The following is a 20,666-nucleotide window of genomic DNA, read 5'->3' as shown; positions in this document are numbered from 1 at the left end:
CTCAAAACTTTTGTTTTTATACATGGCAAAATTAGTAATTAACGACACGCAGTGGGGAGAGATGATGAAGGCTCCAGCTAACCCACGTTAACTTAAGCACGTCCCCAGCTGAGACACTCAAAAATGTAATGCAAAAATAAAGCTGCAGATGCAGTAATGAGTATTAAGGACTCACTTGTTGAGAATTTCATGGGACAAATGAGGTTCCAGTTAAAAGAGCAATAAAACCACAAATGAATATTTTATGAGAAACTCTGAAGCTGTGTAAAGGAGGAACTACAAGTAGTTTAAACACTAAATCAATATAGCATAAATCACAAATGAGACAGGAGAATAAACAATAAAAACACAAGATGTTAAAAGAGATTAGTTTACTATTGAAGAAATTTACAATATTCAAAAGTTTTTTAGGGTGAGAATTTTTTAGCACAACAGGAAAAGTACCAGAAACTATTTAAAGTAATGGAGTTTAATGGAAAAAATAATCAGTTTTAAAATATTCCAGGTATTTCAGTAGTTTTCCTTCTTTTCCTGATGGCAGATTACAGTAGTGTTACAGGTCTAAAGCAAAAGATGCCAAATACCACTTTAAGACCTTCCAGCTCGTCTTGTTTCGATCAGTCCTCTTTAATCCATTCTTAGGGGTGAATATTTAACCTGCAAATGGATATGGTGGGATTCCTTTGACCCCTAGTCCAGTTATCTAGTAAGAGAGAGGGAGAAAAAAAACAGAGATAAGTGCAATAATTCATCACTCTAAGCACTTTTCTTCCTGCCCGATGGACTGTGCCGAATTTGATACCTTACTGTATTTTGTAAACCTCAGCCCGTCATGGCCAGTAATTTCAACCCATGCTATTTCTCCAAAGTTAAATAATCACAGGCCATAGTCCATTCCCCACAGAGCCCCTCCTCAGATACTGCCAGGCCTTAAGCCCACAGCTGACGATGCATCTTCGACATGTGTCCACATGGAAGTGTAGCACTTATTTAAAACGGCTTTTTTATACCTCTAAAAAAATCATCTTTCCTCTCCTGCAATAGGAAGCAAAACTCTGAGCAATAACTTAGCATACTAAATGACTGATGTTCTACCACCCTTGTCCTGCTTCCCACCTCTCCAACTCTTTGGCTATCTAAACGAAGGACAGGAAAAAAAAGAAAGAAACTAAATAAATAGTCTCTAGAAGAGCCATTCACCTTGAAAACGCCACCAGCCTGTGGTTGTCGTGAAAGCCAGTCTTTGTCCATGCCCTCACTGGCAGAAGTCACATACATTTCTGAATAATCCTTTCCTCCGAAACAGCAGGAAGTTGTCTTGTCAACAGGAAGTTTCACAGTCTGGAGTCTTTTTCCTGGAGGAAAACATGCATGCTGTTTCTGGTTTGTCTGCTTGCTACTATGAGGAATTTAAATAAATCCATATTGTGAATAACCAGCGTGGAGCCAGGTGGTTCACACCAACACCTACCAGGCAGGGGCAGCTCCCATGCTGTGTTTCGGCAGGCTCGTGAGAACCAGGACACACAGAAATCATCCTCCGTTTAAGTTACACCGCTGCTGCCAATGTTATAATTTGTCAGGTTTCAATCTCAGTTATCGCAAGTGAACCCTGCCCCAAACCCCCGTGAGTCCTCTAATTAAATGCTAACAGCTATAGCACAGACATCTACACCTGAGCTCATCATCCAGGCTGCCCATACGGTCCATGGAAATGGGATATAATTTCTTAGTCCCTAAAATAGGTCACCAGAATTACGCCCAAGACCTGCTGACTTCCCTGCTTTGACTACAAAGGGCGCCTGGAGCAAGTGGGGATTGTGTAGGTCTCCTACACCTCTACCGCCTGGAGCCAAGGAAGATGAATTCCTAGATTTTCCTGAGATTTCAATGGGCTTTCAAATCAAACTTGCATAAAATAGGGATCCTGGGACACAGCTGAACTTTCTAGAACACTTAGAGAGACAAATAATATCATGCATTTATTATTCCATCATACAGCTACTGGCCTAATGCTATGAGTAAACAGACTGCTCCAGCACTAATCCAAAAAATGTTGAGACACCTTCCAGTAAGATTTTCCAAAATTCCTCCCACGGATGGGCAGTATGTGCCTATGCCCATTAGGCCCATTTTATTTGCCTACAATTAAATTTCTCCTTCTGGAAATACACTAGGGTATCATATAGTTATAGGTTTCCTTGCAAAATATGTAATTCTTCTTGCCCTTCATTTATGTGTGCATGAGGCTTGCTCCCCTTACAGCTACTCCCCGTTTAATGGTGCACTGAAAGAGCAGGATGGTAATTTTAATACAGGTCACCTTATAAAGAAAAAAATAAAAAAGGGAAATGTTTGGCCCATCCTCAATATCTATGAGAGGTTTCTGGTCAACTTCAGAGTGGAGAAGCTTTTCTCAGGAGACATTTGTCAAAACACCCCTGTCTTCCCTTTTCTTGCCACAAAAACTTTTGCTTTCCCCCAGCAACTGTGCTTGTGTCTTTTGCATTGCTGCAGCAACACCGCAGTGAACTGGCAAAAGCAGAGAGCAAGTGGCTTCATCTACACCAGAAAATTATGGAGGGCATAAGCACAGGTTAAACAGGGCCTCAAATCTTCATCATTAAACCATTGGTGCAGTCCAGGCAAAATTTTGGCTGAGGCCAACCCTGTCCCCCATGCCACATCCTCAGGGCACTTTGGACTCTGCTTTAGCCTTGGCTGTGTGACATGAGTTACAAGATGCCACATGGCGCTGGACTAAAGGACAATCCCTGAGCTGTTTAATTTGCTAGTAGGCACCTAAACGGTACCCCCAAAACATGGGTTACAGAGAGATGAGAGAAACTGCCCTCATTACACTGAAGAGCCTGACAGGACCATTGGATAGTATTAAAATGTCTTGCTTCTAATCACAAAATAAATAAAAGTAGAAAGCAAGTCAGCAGTGGTGAAAGAGCTTCTTTTTTATGTAACAGCTAGAAGAGTTTGAGGATTTTGGGTATCTGATGATATATGTGGTAGTAGATGATGAAATAATAAGTATATTTGGCATTAACCTACAATGTCCAAAAAAATCTAAAAAAAATAATAATCAAACTCTTCAGTATAGTGGAACTGGCAGAGGTTATTTGCAAGCCCAGATGGTTACCTGATGATTCTCTGAGAAGATGAGATATTTCAAAATACGTGCTATACCGGGAGAAAAGAGCTATCTGTTGCTTGGGAGAGGCAAGAATAAAGCATGAGACCTGAGACTCAGCTGCCACCACTGGCTCTAGCAGCACTTTGTGGCTATCCAGTCAGCTGGAAATGTAATTGTAGGTGACACAAAATACTCCAGAGGCCACCCTAGAAATTGGCCAGTTTGGGAACATCGAGCCTGGGAGAAAAAGAAAAAAAAAAAAAAAGAAAAAAAAAAAAGAAGGAAAAAAAAAAAGATGCGAAGGGAATTCAAAGGGAGAAAACACTCACTGTAGGAGAAGAGGTGTGAGCCACTGAGATACTGTGTTTGCAGAGAGGTCTCAGCAGAAAAGGGACTTGGGAAGAGTGTTTGCAAAGCTCTGAGAAACGTCCTTCTGGAGATGCAAGACAGATGCACCTGGATACTCTGAAATCTGCCCGAAGAAGTAGTCACCCATGCTCTGTATCCACAGTAGAGACAACCTTAGCAAATCTTGTGGATCCTTTACACCCAAGGACTACGAAAGACGTTCATGAGGAGAACTGGGAGATATTTAACTCCTAATTAAAGAGTGTGATAGCACAAAACTAACAGGTCACACAACCAGCCTTGGCAATAGAAATGTCAGACATCACTTTTGAGTCCTCTGCGCACCCGGCGGGATCGACCATCACAGCCTGCAGCGCTGTGTCAGACATGTGGCCTGGGAAACTCCTTGCTACCACCTGCTGCAAGTGCTGCAAGTCTCCCACGGGCTCGAGGAGAGGCAGGTGCACAGAGGAGAAACCCACCAGAAGGTACCAAATCCAGCTCAGAGAGCCCCGAGCTGAAGACAGATGGAGGCTGGATATGGGTTACGGAGAGGTTCTCTGCTTTCCCTCCTATGACACTGTCCCCATGCATCTGCCTACGGACATTAGCTTTTCCTTAAGAAAACACCTTCCCGCCCTTCACAAAGTGGGGAGGAGAGGCAAAGTGAATGAACAAAAGGAAGAGGGTGATGGCCAGTGGGGAAAAAGCAAAAAACATGGAGCAACAGAGGGCAAGTGGTAGAGCTCACTTCTCCCATGGGTATTCATTGGGCTGACAGGGTACAAATAAAAAGACAAGGGGAAAAACACACTCTGAACCTCAGCTAGGAGGCTCTGGAGGTGCCTCTGGCTTGCTCTGTTGGCTGGGGTCTTCTCCACGCCATGAGAGTCATGCAGCCCACGGCTCCCTGCACTCCTGCATTGCCCTATGCAAACCTGTGACCTGCCAGACCGATGCCATCGGCCAGCCCCTCGCAGACAGCGAGGTCTGGCCCCTCTGCCAACCAGCCCAGCTCGTCCCTGGCGGAGCACCGCCGTCCTGAGGCGAGCAGCAGCGTGACAGACACGCGCAGAACATTCGGGAAGGGTAAAATGCTGTGGGATTCATTAAATACTTTCTATGATTTCAGCTGAAACAAAAAAAGGAGTAAATAGTTTTCAACAATAAAAAAAAAAAGTATCACTGGCATCAGTGTTATGCTGAGCTCACCTTCACGTTGGTATACTGCCCGAAACATTACAACATGCTAAATAAACAACAACGATAAACAAAAAAGGCGCAAGTCGGCTTTGCCATTTCATGGTTAATCAATTTTTTTAACCAATGATCTTGAATTTTCAAGCTGCAAGAGGCTGCTAGCTCCAACAGCTCACAAGAATAACGGTAAGCCCCTCAGCAGCCTTGCCTGTTCCAACAGAGCAGAGGCTGACGGCAAAGGGGACGTCTTCACAAAGCTAATTCTTAAGACTAGTAAACTAGGATAGGACTTAATAATGTGAACAACAATATCACAAAAAAGTAACGGTTTAAAAAGAACAGATATACCACCTTTGTGTTGAGGGGGGAGAAAAGGCTCTCATCTGCATTTTTGCTTCTTTTGTTTTTTCAGATGCAGAATTCCAGTCGATCCTTTCCAAGGACTCACCTGTTTCAGGATCAAGACGAATCACTCTCCCTCCATCGTAACAGGCTACCCAAAGTTTGCCTTCAGTATCAATGCACATCCCATCAGGAATGCTCTCCTCCTTTTCCAGTTTGTACATGCTCCTACGGTTGCCTGCAGGGTGGGAAATAATAATAATAAAAAAAAGACAGCAAAATCGAGATATTTGTTAAAATTTTCATTAGCTACAAGCCACCTGAGTTATTCTTACTGTTATTTTCAAAAGCTGTGCTGAAGCTCTAAGTACTTTCAGATGAAAGAAATAGCAGGATCATCTCTGCTGCCCCATTTGTTTCCCAAGACAGTGGTTTCTCCGCATGAAAACCTGTGGATAGGTTTCTATCCAGTGAAAGCGTAGTGCTTATTCTTGGTGCTCTTTCCCAGTGTATTACTCACAAATTAAATGAACAACTGAATAAAATAATTGTACAGATATTTAGAACATTAACTATTTTTACGAAAGCAGTTTGGACCATTTCAAGTATGTGTGTGTCTCAGTTCAACGAAAGCAGTTTGGACCATTTCAAGTATGTGTGTGTCTCAGTTCAACAAAGAAATAGAGACTGTTCAGCCAGATGGCTGGAACAAGCCAAAAACCACTGTGCAACACAAAACTGACCTCCAGCTACATACACCAGGAGTTCATATAAACACAGAGTTAGGAAAAGCACTGGCTTCAAAGGCATACTGTCAACTTAAAAACAAACATTTCGATCTGAACTTTTATCCGCTGTTATTAAGAAAGATTAAATCCAACTTTTCTACAGTGTTTACTTTATGCTCTGACAGCTTCAGTGTTTCTCATGTGTAGAAAGATTTTTAATGAGTTTCCTTCGTGCTCCTGGGGATTGCCAGATTGCCCACGGAAAAAGAAAAGAGGGGTAGAGAGGGAGAAAAAGAAATCCTGTTTCCTAAAGAAAAATTCAAATGCAAACCGTAATCATGGCAGAGAGACTTTGATGCAAGATGCAAAACAACTTTAAATGTAGAATTTTAAAACTAACTTGATTTCAAATTGGCAGGGTTCTTTCAAAGCAAAATGCTGCTGTACATGTACTTAAAAGCAAATTATTAGTCCAAGCTGCTGAAATTTTTCTTTTGCCCAAACATGCAGAAGCCCTTAAGGTTTTTTTTGTTGTTGTTTTAAATAAATGAAGGAAGAGTTCTGAATTGCTGTTTTCCAGCTGTTGCTCAGCACTGTCTGCTGTTCATGTAAGAGCTTTTATTTTAGAAAACAAAATAGAGTGGAAAAAAAAAACCCACTAAAGAAGCCCAGCAGCGGTTTTGTAAGAGAGATTACAAGCTGTTCCTGTTACTTGCCTACTCTGTCAGTCATAAGGAACATGCAGCCACAGAAATCTAACCACGCAGAAACACTTTGCCCTTTTCACATGGGCAGATCAGATAGGCGTTGTGTTCAGCTACAGTATTCCAGATTACCACTCAAACTCCAACATGCATTTTAAATGCCTTATAATATGGCCAGCAGCCTCTGACTAGTTTGAACCAGGAGCCCAGGCAGGCACAGATTAATTCTAATACGGTTTCTGCTGTTTTATTTCAAGGCGGGTTCTGAAGAAGTTATCCGAGACCACAGATCATAACTCATGTTCTGTATAGTAACTGAAATGAAAACAAACATCACAATACTTCAGCAAAAAAGAATCATCTTAAAATCCAAAGATTCATACCGATTTTTCCAGTTTGGAGGTCATAATCAAAGGCGTCCACAGAGTAGGACAAGCTGTCAATATAGAAGAAGGTTTTGTGATCCAGGGACCAGTCCAGCCCGTTAGAGATGTCCACACGATCGAAGTGCTTCACCACCGAGTGGTCAGCATGGAGCGTGTACAGAGAGCCCTGGTGTCTTTCCAGCACAGCAGGTCGAATCTCCTCAGCCATCGTACCTGGGGGCAGAGCCAAGAGGGAAAAAGCAGGTTTAGGGTGAACAGGTTCTCCCCATCTCAGGTGGGCAGCCCCCTGCCATGGCCATGCTCATTGCTGCCAATGCGAGAGGGAGCTCACGTGGGGGCCTTCAAAAGCTCAGGGGAGAGCTGAGTTGAAATCAAGGAAGGTAAATTTCCAAAGCACTTGCTTTTAGCAGAGGATGACAAAGGAAAAGAGCCTCTGTTGTTTGTTGGAGCATGGTAGAAAAAGTGCTGACAGTGAATTCAATAGCAGAGCCGGCTCAGTCACGTCAAGCACTAAGAAAGGTGTGATCAAAATGCCCCTTCCAACGTGTCTTCTGTATAGCAGTGCCATCACAAAATGCTTCATCATCCCCTCTTACAAAAAGCCTTTTTGAAGGCAAATCTCATCGTGGTGAGTCGGGGGTTGTCTGTTTGAGCTGGCTCTTGGGAGGCACCAGGGAGCCTGGGAACCTCAACATGGGACCGAAGCACAAAATGGGGATTTTCAAACTAGGAGGGCAGAAACAAGGGCTCACTGAGGCTGGAAGGCACCTCTGGTGCCCACCAGGATACTCAGGGCCACGCGTGAGTCTGAGCCCCTTCAAGGATGGAGGCTACACAGGCTTACTGGCCAACTCAGTCTCGTGTTCCAACTGAAAAAAAAGTTTCCACATTTGAAGTTTGTGTTCACTCCTCCTGTCCCGTCCCTGGGCATCTCTGAGAGAACACTGGCTTGATCTTCTTCACCCCTTGTGTATATTTATACACACTGACAAGATCATCCCTGAACTTTCTCAAGGCTCAACATTACGTTGTGTTTAGAAACATCATTTATAAATTTTTATTTATGAGGAACAAAAAAGCATGAACAAGCATGAAAGCAAAAAAGCACCACGAATTTCTTACAGGAGAAATATTTCTCCTGGCGCTTGGCCTGTATTTGAAACAAACGTGCCAACAGGGAGGAGACAGAACAGTGTATTAAACTAGGCAAGCTCCAAATAACAGGTTTCCTTTTAGTGCTAATAAGATAGTGATGTGTGATTTATATAAATTTACAACCAGAATTAACTTCTGCTTGAAGACAAGAAGGTCCCCAGCACTTAAACAGGAGCAAACGCTCTATCTGACACTGATCACTGCATGCTGGCTGTAAAAGCTCATGGCAGGAGCAGGGCAAGCACTGATCAGGATTGAGAAAGGCACCGCATCCACCATACCTGCAAAATACCTTCCTGCAGGGTCCACTTTCCCATCGTTGAATCGGTTGTTGGGTTTGTCCTTGTCAACGTGAGCGATGGTGGTTACCACCTGGTCTTTCCATTTCAAAGAAGCAAACCGGGTTCCCAGGGTGATGACATAATCTCCAGATTTCCGGAGAGCCAAGGAGCTCACAGGAGCATCTAGGAACAGGACAAAATGGAAATACGTCGAAGAGACGCACGTGCTATGACAATACATTTCTTTTCTGCCTACCTGCTGCTGGCTTTCAGTGGGCCAGCAGGCCAACACTGAACACAGCGGGAGCACACGCATGAGAAACAACCTACTCTGCAGCAAGAAAACCTATGTCCAAGTCAGTATAAACTGACCTTGCACCTCAGCCTCGCACATCACCTTGAAATGGTCATACTTCATGAAAATAAACGTGTCCATGAAGAGAATTACCAGTTCGGGACACAAAAGCTCTAGGTTCCTGACGACTACCACAGCTTCCAGGAGCCATACTCGTTATCTGCACCCAGTTCTGCTAGGTGCCATAGAGCAGGATGCTGTGCAGGGCCAGCCCCCTCCCAGGGAAAACCGATGGCCACAAGAGTCCTGGAGCTGTTCTGTATCGCTAGGGTAGCCCCTCAATAGCTCAGCCCTGCACAGCTGCTCGGTGCCAACTCATGGACCAAGCGAGAGATCCCAGCACCGAGATGGGCTGCGCTGCATGGTGCAGCCACCCCCGAGCTGAGCCCGGCGCTTGGCTGCTCTGCAGTCGGGGGATGCCCCTGGCAGCAGCAAAACACACAAAGAGGGTGAGCAAAGCACGTACTAAGGAGTGGCAGGGCCTTCCACAGGAGTTCAAGCACAGCAGAAAATTAGTAAATGCTTCACGATTACTCATTTGAGCTATTATACAGGTATGTTTCAATTATAGGTTATTAAAAAGGAATTAGTTTTTAAAAAAGAAAGATAAAATAGAGAGAGAAAAATGATTGCGAAGACAACATTTCTGTACTACCTACACGCTATATATGCAACAATAGCTTTAAACACGGCAACAAAACCTGAGATAGGGTTTAACAGACAGGAATTAGGAATACGCACGAGCCCAGGTACCAGCATTTAAACTAGAACTAAAACATTTCTGGTACTCAGAGCAGCTCTCGCCGCCAGGCGCCGGTGCGGCAGAGCTGCCCCTTCCCGGCCGTCTGCTCCCACCTTGCGCCGCCGCTTTGCAGCCCTGGCAGCAGCTGGGCGGAATCACAGGGCACCCCTTGGGTGTTTTTGCTTTTGCTTTAATCGTGGTATTCCCAAGGTAGAGCCATTAATTAAGACCTTTTTGTTACTCAACGGGGATACCGGAAACAAAAAACAAAGAGCAGCTACTTCAGCTACTATCCCCTCCATGTCTCCAGAGAAACTGCACGGAGGAGATTGCACCTTGACCTTCCTCCAAGCTGCAGGAAGGGGAGAACGGGGTGGGAAGAGGAAGCACAGTCTTCCAGCCAAGCAAGAAGAAACAAGTTTGGGAAGCCACATTCCCAAAATTTGCATCAGGCCCTCTTTCATTTAAAAAGTGACTTTGCTTCAGTGCAGAGACATCCAAATCAGCTTATTGTGGCTAACGTGAACATGAACAGCTTATGTATGTGCAAGAGCAAGCAATTTTCACCAGGTTTTATTAAACATGAGAAATTACCAAAACCTGATTATTTATATAAAGCATTTAAGAAGATGTAGTTAATGAGACACAAATAAACACTCATGGCATTACATTCAGAAGGTTGTCTGCAACTCCTTCCTTATGAGGATTAACATACACGCCTTCCTTTCTGGAATAAACTCCTGAATTATTCAGACTGGAACTGAGGGCTCTGTTACCTTAAAAAAAAAAATACCACCTGCTTAGTGAGGTAAAATCCTCACCCAAAATTGTATTGAAGAAAAAGATATGGGCAATTCTTCATTGCAATCCATAAGAAAACTCCCATAGACGTCAGTGATGGGGAGCGAATGCACTGGGGAACCTTAACCTCTGGGGTAAAGAGCGAGAAAAGGACAACGGGCTGCAAGCAAGGCAGGGGACACGCAGGGAGCACGGGACAAGTGCCACCAAATAGCATTAGGGATAAGAAAAGCCCTGAGGACAGAGGGCCTGTGCTTAGTCTCCATGCACAGGGCTGCAGTGTCCTCCCCAGCCCAGAGGGGACGGGTTTGCAGGGATGGTCTCCTCCCACCGCAAGATGTCCATTAAACACCTTTTACTGGATGCAATTGCCGCAAGCGTGCGAGTCCTGTCCCTACACTACAGGAACGGGGTACAAACTCAGGCTGCTCAACCCGTCGTTTCAGTGGGATGTTTGTTCTTTAGCGGTTTCTTACCCACAGGAATCGCTTGCACCTGCTGGGTGAGGGAGCTCCACTTGCAAACCTTCCTTCCGGTGATGTCCACGTAGAGCAGCGAGTTCTCCTTCGCATCCCACACCGGGGATTCCCCGATCTTGCAGTTCTCCTTGGCCACGCACTCGATCTTGATGGACGCCATGCCTGAGGGGAAATAACTGCGGGTTTACGTGCATCTCTACAGAGAAAGCGTGCGTAAAAAGATAAGCCCCACTTTTTAATGCTAAGGACAAACACAGGTGCTAGCATCCAGCTTAAAGATATATTTCCAATTGAGCAAACGGAAAATATAGTGCAGGGATAAGAGGCGGTGGGTGAGGGGGGCCAAGCAGAGCCGGGTTTCTGCAGCTCCCCCGCTGGAGCTGCTGCCTCTCAAAGTGCTGCAAGGGAGGGCTGGGGGGCCGCTGTCCCAACAGCAACGGCTTTGGTGCACGGCCCTGCAAACTTGCTGATGGTAACTTTAAAATAAATAAATAAATAAATAAAATAACAAATCAAAACAGTAAGAGCTAAATATATATATATAAAAAGATAAAACAATTAATAAAAATAATAAAATAAAAAAGATTTTTTAAAAAGAAAAAAATACGCTAAGTAAACAAAACCAGCGCGCCGCCGGGAGCACGGGGCGGCCCGGGGGCTCCGCGCCTGCGTCGCGGCGCGGCCGAGAGGCCCGGGCGCCGCCGCCGCCGCCAGCGCGGGCCGGGCCGAGCCGAGCCGGGCCGGGCGTTTCGCGCTCCGCGGCGCTGCGGGCCTGGCCGCGGCCCGCGGGGAAAGGAACGCAGAAAGTCCCTATTTCTTTCCCCCGTTTTGGAAGGGAAAGGCCCCCCAGCCGGCGCGGTGCCTACCTGCCGCCCGCAGCGCCGCCGCCGCCGCCGCCCCTCTTATAGCGCGGGCGGGCGGGCGGGCGGGCAGGGGGCGGCCGTCCCGTCCCGTCCCGTCCCGACCCGACCCGCGCGGGGCCCCGGGGCAGAGGGGCTGCCCGCGCTCCAGGCCGCGCTCCCGGGGAGCCGCCGGAGCTGCCCCTGTCCCGCCAAACGGGGACACGGCCGCGGGGCCCTCGTGGAGGCGGCAGGACAGGACCATGCGTGGGGCAGCCCTGCGAGCAGCCGGGGGCTGCGTTCTCCTCGTGAGGAGATCCAGTGTGGGGGGCAGCCTTCAGGGCACGGGGAAGATTTGTTTTAAAAAAGCAGTTTGTGCTCCTGCCAGCTGCTGTTTAAGGCTCTGTCCTGCTCCCTCCCCGCACTGCAGATTAAAGCCTTCCTGGCTCTGTTCGTATTACGGTCCCCTGGTGTTTGGGCACCTTGCTCTCCCAGACCTTCACTCTTCCCTATTAAGCCTCCAAAAGTTCCTGCACGGGGCAGAGCTAGAATGAGATTTCCCCCTGCATTTCTCCACTGCCCCTGCCTGATTTCACACTATGTGACCACCAACAATGCACACAGGCCCCAACGAGAAAAACAAAACAAACAAGAACATTAAAAAACGCAGCTCACAAAGCTGGCACATGCCAGCTCTCTCCTTCAGCCTCCCCAGACGGATCGCTTCTCAAGGCGGATGCAGGCAGTAACATGTGATGCAAACACAATCTCAGTCTCCCTGCTCGGCATCTCACGTATCTCGGGACAGCTCCGGGTGATCCGTTCTCCCGCCAGCCAGCGCCTCGGGAACGATGCTCTCACATCCGCCTCTCGCCCTGGCAAGGCTCGTCGTTCCAGCTGGCACTTCCAGCAGCCCTTTCACGCAGGCGGCGCGAGCGGCATGGCCCGGCCTTGCAAGCTGGTCACTGCACAGCACCCGCCAGTGCCTTCCACACGGCGGCCCCGCTCCGGCTTCTGCCCTCCAGGCCTGTCCCGTCTGCTCCTTATTAGATCCTACATTCACTACAGTTACCTTCTGTCGGGCATTTCTAATGGATCACCTCCATCCTTACACCAGGTACTCTCACTCCCAGGCTCATTTGGTTCTGGATTATTTTTCTTTAATGATATCCCAGGAGAATTCATGGGCTGCATTTCCTTACCCACACCCATTTCATGCAGGTGCTCATTATCATCACCTTGCCCCAACCATCACCTTCCCATATTCCATCACCTGATCCTGTGGAACTGCCCCTATACTCAGGGTTTTAGCTTACAGGTTGGCATCTCGTTCTCTCTTTCTGCCCTACTGCTGCATTGCATGATGCACAGCAGGATTTCATCTCAGACCTGCATCAAGTGAATTGCTGACGGCCAACCAAGAAAAAAGCGCCCAACCCAGAGAGCGTCACGGTTACGCTGGCTTTTTCATGTGCTTTACCACAAGGGATCAGACATATATATCATATATAATTATACATATTAAAACAGAGGAATGCAATGGGAATCCCCGAGAACAGTGAGAACGCGGCCATCGCTTCATGCAGAGCTTGGCCACGCTCGCTGCCCTCGCACGCTACGAGGCAGTTTGGGAGAGGCGGCCAAGGGCAGAAGGGCGAGACTCGCTGCTCCCTGCTGACGTGGGCACTCGCCACCGTGGTCTGGAGGCACCAAAGCAGGCTGCCTCTTGGCACACGCACCGCGGGAGGAGGTTAACAGCGTCGTGCTGCGGCACCAGCGCCGGCCCCTGCCAAAGCGACACGTGTTTTGGACTTGGGTCTCTAGTTTCACGGCGCTGCACTCCCTCTTCTTGCTTCTGCAATGGTTAATCCAGGCCTGAAACCAGGCAGCCCCCTGGCAGGGCTGGGGCCTCCACAAAGAGCCTCAGCCAAGGTTGTGGGTCCTGTTCTCTGTCCTCTCCCTGGAAGTTTTCTAGGGAGTGAAGAGGTCAGGAAAGGTGGAAACAGGGAGTGCTGCTTTGGGCCTTCCCAAGCAGGAGCTTCTTCCTGTTTCAAAGGGAAAGGCCAGTGGCTGCAGAGGTGCTGGATGGACCCAGCCTCTATCCCAACCTCAGGGCACATCGTATTTCTCCCAGTTTCCCTGGGAGCAGGAGGCAGGGAAAGGGAGGGCAGCTCTTCCCCTGCCAAGGGCTCACCACGTCTCACGGCCCCTCTGGTTGGTTGTACGTTACCACTGTTGATAACATCTCCTGGACGTGATCCTTGTGCTAGCAGGCCGTGCAAGATGAGGACACAGATTCCCCGTGCCCGCCCTAAGCCCCTGCCTTTCTTGCCCCTCAGGAGATGCTCAGCACCTCTGGACATGCAGCCCCGTATCACAGAGCTGAAAAAAAAAATAAATCTGCCAATACAGGGAGGCCATAAGGATTGCCAGTCAGGAGGAGCGACGGACAACCTCAGGGCTTGCAGAGGAAGTGGTTTCTAGTGCTAGTTCCTGGAGAGTTGCAGCTGTTCCTGCTCCTCCTGCATATCCTGATCCTTCTATTCCCTGTTCTTTAGAGTTCAGAGAGAGATTTGAGATCTATGAGTTTCCTTGTTTAACTTTCACCTCCTCCTTCTTCCCCGCTCCGAGGTCCTTTGACTTGGTCCGAAACAGGGGCAGCCATAGGCCTCACACATGTCAACCAAAGCCACATAGGAGACGTCTGCTTCCCTGCAGCACCGCAGAGGAGCCCGTGTGTCTCCTCTCACACAGCTGGGCAAGACAAGGCCCAGCAAGCCCAAAGGTGCCGCAGCACCAGGAGCCTCCCAGAGCCCCGGCTAACCCTGCCCTGCTGTTACGCTCTGCAGCGCAGCAGTGGGGCACCCTCAGGCATTGCCACCAGCAGGTACAACCGGATTTTAGAGGAAAAAAGGAGAAAAAAAAGAAAAAAGAAAACAAAAAGAAAACAACAACAAGCACGGCAACACTGGTGGTAGAAATTCAAGGTCTGTCCCTGAGATCACTGGGCTGGAAAGCCTGGTTAGCGCCGCCAAGCCCTTGCTTTCCGCCAAGCATAGCCGCTGGAACGAGCCCATGTGCTTGGATCAGGCTTCTCTTTGCTAGTAAGCAGCAGCCAGGTCCGGGAGGGATCAAACCGAGGAGAAATTTTAACTGCTTCCTGGCCAGTGTGGATGACCGCAGCCACGTGCTCAAGCGCTGTCGCCAGTGGAAGCGCTGCCGGGAGCCCGTGCACCCGCGTCGCAGTGGCGGCTGCGGGAGAAGGCGGCGCGAGGGCGGGAAACGGCAGCCTCGCTTGGGATGTGGCCTCCAGGGAAACACACTCTGCTGCCCTCTCGAAACCTGGGATCGGAAACCTCAGACAGGAAATTTCTCAAAGCAGTTGCACCGAATCACTATGGGGCCACGTTGAACACTCAGCCCCACAAGCCCGATTCGCTCACAGAACCAGCAAAGGCAGCCTCAGCAGTTATAAAAATCTCTTAGGCAGATCCTTTCGAGTATCATTTCTTATGTATTGGCCACGGTCTTACGAAAATGTACCTCACTTATGAATATAGTGCTTAAAAAAAAAATCCGATACACAAGTCACCCATCTCAGTGAAACCTGGTCGTCAGAGTTTCACAAATATCCCTTCCAGCACCACACGTGCATTTATTTATCTATCATCAGAGCCCCTGCCATCTTAACCAGTCTGACACGCTCTAGCCTGTGTCTTTCTGGTTGCTCTCTACCTTTCCAGCAGCAGAGGATAGGGCAAACACTCTCCGGTGGAGCGTAGCCAGAAAGTCTTTCATTAATGTCTTACTTTTGTGCTCTTTGCCCACCATGTGACCCGGATTGCCATCCTGCCTCCCTCAGCAAGAAAGGGTATTGATAAGTTTAATGGCTGTTGCAAAACCATAGCCACAATGTTCTAAGGTTAACCGGAGCCAAAGCACTCAAGTAACACATCCAGCAACTGTTTTTAGCATTTCCAACTTTCTGGCACAAAAGTCCTTTCTTCTTCAGGCCCCAATTTGAAGCAGATTTCAACCTGGCTGCAGCTGGGGACAGCTGCTCGCAGCTTAGTTCAGCTGGATTCAGAGAAGTCCCTTTTCGGTGTTACCTGTTTGTAAGGGCTGTAATCACCACTTGACTGGCGCTTCAAGCCGGGAGAAGCTGTTGTAATGAGAGCAATACCCGATGCAGGATCAGGAGGAGATAAGGCTGGAGCCATGGGTTTGGGCGGAGGGGAACTGGCCCCATTCAGCCATCAATGGAAGCCTAATACACCAGTGGCCCCAGGGCAGTGGGGCTAAACTACTCGGCACCACCTTCCTCTGATAAGAGAGATGGTCCACAGAAGAAGATTTAGCTGCTTCAGAGGCAGGAGGGGGGGTGTTTTTAGGAGCAGGCATTTTTCCCTTCTCAGAGGCCTCATTCTTATGCTAGGGCCTATGCCTTCAACTTCAAAACCAGAGCCATTTTCCCTAAACGGCGCGTAAAAAACCCTTTGTTTTTACGGATCTCATCCCGATGGGCTCCTTGCTGTTGCTGAGCCCACAGAAGATCGTGACAGCGGCACATCTTGCTGACAGTCCCAAGCTCAAAGGTTTTATGGTCACCAGCTCTCCTCCAAACGCCCTCTTTGACTTCTTGCAGCCGTGTTGGCCTTGACATTCTTCCATCAGGACACCGGCCCGTCAATGTGGCTGGCAGGAGGTCTCCGAAGCTCTTCTGGGCACCATCCAAAGGCATTTTTCTGCTTCCCAGCCTTGCCCAGCGCTCTTGCGAAGGGCAGAGCGGGTCAGGTGGCAGCCGGGATCAACAACAGGGCCTGCAGAAACCATCTGGTCTCCAGGATGGCGCAGTTAACTGCAACCATCAGGGAGCCTGCCCGGAGATGTGAAACAATGTGTCAGATAAGGCAGCTTAGGCCAGGCAGGCACCAAGCTGGGAGCAGACAAAAGCCCCAGTGGAGGAGGAAGAGGAGGAGGGTGGCTCTGCCCAGCCCCGAGCAAGAGAGACTCCGGGAGGGGCAGGGCAAGGTGGATCCAGGAGCAGCCTCGTCAAACTGGAAAAGGGAAGGATTATCTGGGAGATGCCCTCGGAGAGGCAGGGAAGCCAATGTGCCAACTTCCCCGGCTGCTTCTCCTCACGCAGCAAGACAAAGTTACACGTCAGGGACAAGGCATTCGGCTAAGCTGCAGCCAGGGAGGGTACCTGCAGAAACACAACTGCACCTGCACACTCGGTACGTTAAAATAACTTCTACCTGCCACGCCGCTTTGGCGAGGAAAGAAATGGGCTTGTTCCCAAGAGCTGTGCCCGCAGTCACACGAGTCACCTTGTTGTGGGACGCACGGCGCTGGCCGGGAACGCGGGAGCCCTGGGAGCAGCTGTCCCAGGAGGGCCCCAGCAAGAGGGGCAGAAGCCTCTTCTGCACGAGGCTGCGTGAAGGAAGCACCGGAGGAAGGAGCAGGGCCCCCCGCGGGAGTCCCCAGGGCTCCTCCGTGCAGGGGCCCCACGCCTGCCTCTCCAGCTCTTCCCTGCCTTGCCTCCGAGTTTTCCCCTTGCACGACAGGCTGTGCAAGCAGCTTCCTTCTGCTCGTTAATTTACGTGCCAAAAGCATGATTTTCCAGGACGCGTGTCAATTCCCAGTAGTGCTAAATCTTAAGTTGTTAGAATGGTCAAAATTCACACAGAAGGAGATTTCAGTGTTATCTTTGCAGCTAAAATCATGCCGGCATTAAGCATTTAGTAACTCAGAGATGGTCCAGACCTCATACTCTCTCCCCTCCGCAGCAGAGCCCACGTTCCCAGGGCTAGCAAGCAGTGAGGTGTTCCTTCAAAATCAAGTGAGAATTTTAAGGTTATTTTTAATAGCATATTAAAATAGCATATATTTTTTTTAATAACAACATTTGCAATTTCTCCCTCAGTGGGTTGGGGTTCATGCAAAGAAAACAGCAGAGAGATGACAAATACGAGAGAGAAGCCAAAGCACAGGTTATAGCTGGGAAACATTACACGGCCTTCTCTTGGGGCGAAGACACAAACGCAGAGATCACGATGCTTCGGGTCCCACACAGACCCTGTGGCGCTTGCCCACGTTGGCACCATGGAGCAGCCAGACCTGCGTGGCCTGGACGTCCAGAGCGGGTCTGTAGACTCCGCAGAGCGGCCGCTTCCCTTCCGTTCCCACTGCCGGCCACAGCCAGGCTGAACATGCGAAGGAATCGGGAGCCACCAGGCAAAAAGCCACTAAAAGCCAATGCTTTGCTGGCAACGGTGTCTCCTTTGGGAAGGAGAAATCCTGACCCCGCGAAGCTCTGGAGCCCCGGCACGTTGCAGCACCAGCCTGTGGGTGCAGCAGGAACTGCAGGAGAGCCCAGGTAAAGCCAGGCCAGCCTCGGCCCCGCGCTCCCACGTCCCTCTTCCTCGCACATCCCGGTGCCGCGGGCAGGAACCCGTCCGTGCACACACGGGAGAGCACGAGCGGGCAGGTCTCGCTACGGCTCTTCCTCTAGGGCTTGACTTGTCCAACCAGGGAAGACACTCGTACCGAGAGAAGGAAGGGTGCAAAGGAGGGGGACTGGAGCAGCAAACGCCCCGTTATATTTGCTCAGACGGGTAGAAACACCTGCCAGACCCCAACTATTGTGGCTACATGCCACAAACGAGTTTCATGCCCCATCAACCACCTTTGGCTTTTCCTTTCTTTTTTTGGGGGATGAAGAAACCTTTTCCTTGACACTTCAGCCTGTTAAAATATCACCAGCTCCGCAGAAATAACTTACTCGTGCGTTACACAGTGTTGCCCTTGGACTGACTACTTTAAGCAGCCTACCAGGAACACAGGGTGAGGCCCTGAATAAATCACAACAAATGAAAATACTGTTAGCAGTTTCATAATTTAATGAAAAAGTACTTGTAAAAAGGGGACATCTGAAAAAGACCGAGTCCATCTTGGAAAATTGAATATATATATATATTTTTATATATAAAACAAAATGCAAAAACAAAAAAAAATGACAAATAAGGTTAAGAGGTAATACTTCAAACAGTTAGCCACCGAACACACAATAAAAACTAGCAAATGCACATTAGGGACAATACTTGAGAACCACACAGCCAAGGGCTCCTTCATATATCTATTAAAATCATGTAAAAATTAGCAAAACCATTGCCCAGACTGGAAACAAGTGAAATACAGTAACCCCAGGAGAGCAGAAACGCTGGTTTTGCTGAAGCACCAATTTTCCCTCCCCTCTGCTACCCGCTCCTGGCCATGGAAGAACCCGGGCGCCTTCCGGAGGTGGATGCTGCTTCCCAACACGAGCTCCCTAAGTTTTCATGGCCGGTCAGAGGGCTGCTAATAAATACTGAAGGAGAACTCAGAGCGTCAGAACTGTGAGACAACAGACCAAGAGACGTTCGTCTACTCATTCTGAAGGACCCCTGGCTGGGAACACGAAGCATTTCCCATTAAAATAAAGTATGTGGAAACCTAAAATGCTACTGCGTATTTACACCGAAAGAAATAATTTTGAAGATACAGCTCTAGAAAGACAAATTACACAAATATACATAAAACCAAGAGGTGGGGAAAAAAAATATTAAAATGCATGAAGCGAAGAGCAGAACTGCCAAGTATACTTTTCCTTTTTTTTTTATTTTTATTTTTATTTTCACTACTGACAAGTCCTCCAGCCCCTGACCTGCTGGTCCTATTGCAAACTAGGGAGATTTCAAAATTTAAAATTAATCTCAAAATACTATTGCAATTTCCCAGACTAAAAGCAATAGAATAAGTTAAGATTGTGAAGAAAATCAAGTTGCCTTTTGGATTCTGCATAGTCATCTTTACACTGGGTGCTGAACCTCTCCCTTCTAGGGAAAATATGATCCCCCCTACAGAAAGGGGCTGTTTTTGTATGCTCTGTATAACCTAGGCCCTGTTGCACCCACCGATGTGGAGACAGAAGATTTTTGTGTATTTATGAAATGTACAGCATTTCAAACAAAAGCAGTGCAGCTACTTTATGCATCAACACCGCAAATTCTGAAAGTCAGGTTTGTTTGTATCCGAGCAAAAACCCTGCATTGTGTAAACAAACAGAAAAGGGGTCCCCCCTCCTGCCTTGCTTCCTCAAGCCTGCTTCAAAAATTTGAATACTGGTTAAAATCAGCAGCTGCTGATTTCAAAAAAAAAAAAAAAAAAAGGCAATAAGAGTTTTAGTTTGGGAAATAGCAAGCGATCCAGAGGTTGGCAAGCAGCTTAATGTAATCACAGATCTTCAGGGGGGAAAAAAAAAAAAAAATGATGACTGGCTAAAATTTTACAGACCCAGATGCCAGAAGTAAGAGTCATAAATCTACGCTCTTATTTAGGCAGCTAGGTTTGAAAATTTGTGCCCACATAAAAAGGTCGGAGAAAATTACTTCTATTTCGGCTTACTTCAAAAGCACCGGGTCCAAACGCCCCCGGACATGAAATCTCAGTTTCAAGAGGAACCTGGCATCACCGGTGATTGCCTAAATTTAAGTGTCAAGTAGCATTTTTCTTTGAAGTAGTACATCTACTCTTGTAAACACTATCCACAAAATTAGCCATCTGTACTTGTTAGCTGGGTAAAATATTTACAAGTGCACCCCACAACAAGCAACTATGTACAGAGATTAAAAAACAGAGCTGAAGTACTAGAAGGTGTCTATTTACACGACGAGCGGGTTTCTGCGGAGAGAATCACAACCTCGGGCGAGCGCCGGGCCCGAGGGCAGCGCCGGGAGCTCCCGCTTCCAGCGCTGCCGGGAGGCGTCGCACGGAGCCGGAGCCCCCAGGCTCGGCCGGTGGCTCCGCAGGGAAGCGGCGGCTCCGGCGCGCGCGGCGGCCTCGGGCCGGGCTGCGGGTGCAGCCGCGGTGCCCGTAGCCGGTGCCGAGGAAGGCGCTGCCTTCCCCCGGGCTGCCGAGGGGGAAGCGGCTTCCCGGATTCCCGCGGCCGTTGGTGGCTTCGTGCCCAGACGCTGACCCCTCATAAAGCACCGGCGTTCCTGCAGGGCCGCGCAGCGACTCGGTGACCTTCCCAGGACCGTAAAGCCGCTTCACAGCTGAACAACACCGCTTCTCCGTCCTCCCCTCATCCCCTACTGCAGTTCTCCCCGGCGCCGGTCCTG

At 48.5% G+C, this 20,666-nt stretch overlaps 1 protein-coding gene across 1 annotated transcript; it reads right to left on the bottom strand.

Annotated features, from left to right (window-relative positions):
• Nucleotides 1–356: 356 nt before the first annotated feature.
• Nucleotides 357–10,847, bottom strand: LOC104574071 (regucalcin). The gene is made up of 6 exons (XM_010221320.2): nucleotides 10,664–10,847; nucleotides 8,290–8,472; nucleotides 6,851–7,066; nucleotides 5,142–5,273; nucleotides 1,201–1,355; nucleotides 357–703 (listed from the first exon to the last, which is right to left on the bottom strand). The coding sequence occupies exons 1-6, from the start codon at nucleotides 10,824–10,826 to the stop codon at nucleotides 653–655; spliced, it is 900 nt and encodes a 299-aa protein (XP_010219622.1). The 5' UTR covers nucleotides 10,827–10,847; the 3' UTR covers nucleotides 357–652.
• Nucleotides 10,848–20,666: the final 9,819 nt, after the last annotated feature.

Source organism: Tinamus guttatus, unplaced genomic scaffold, assembly GCF_059628265.1.
Source record: "Tinamus guttatus ecotype Peru unplaced genomic scaffold, ASM5962826v1 Tinamus_guttatus_pri_ptg000134l, whole genome shotgun sequence".
NCBI classification, from domain to species: Eukaryota; Metazoa; Chordata; class Aves; order Tinamiformes; family Tinamidae; genus Tinamus; species Tinamus guttatus.
This window is presented reverse-complemented; position numbering and strand designations above follow the sequence as displayed.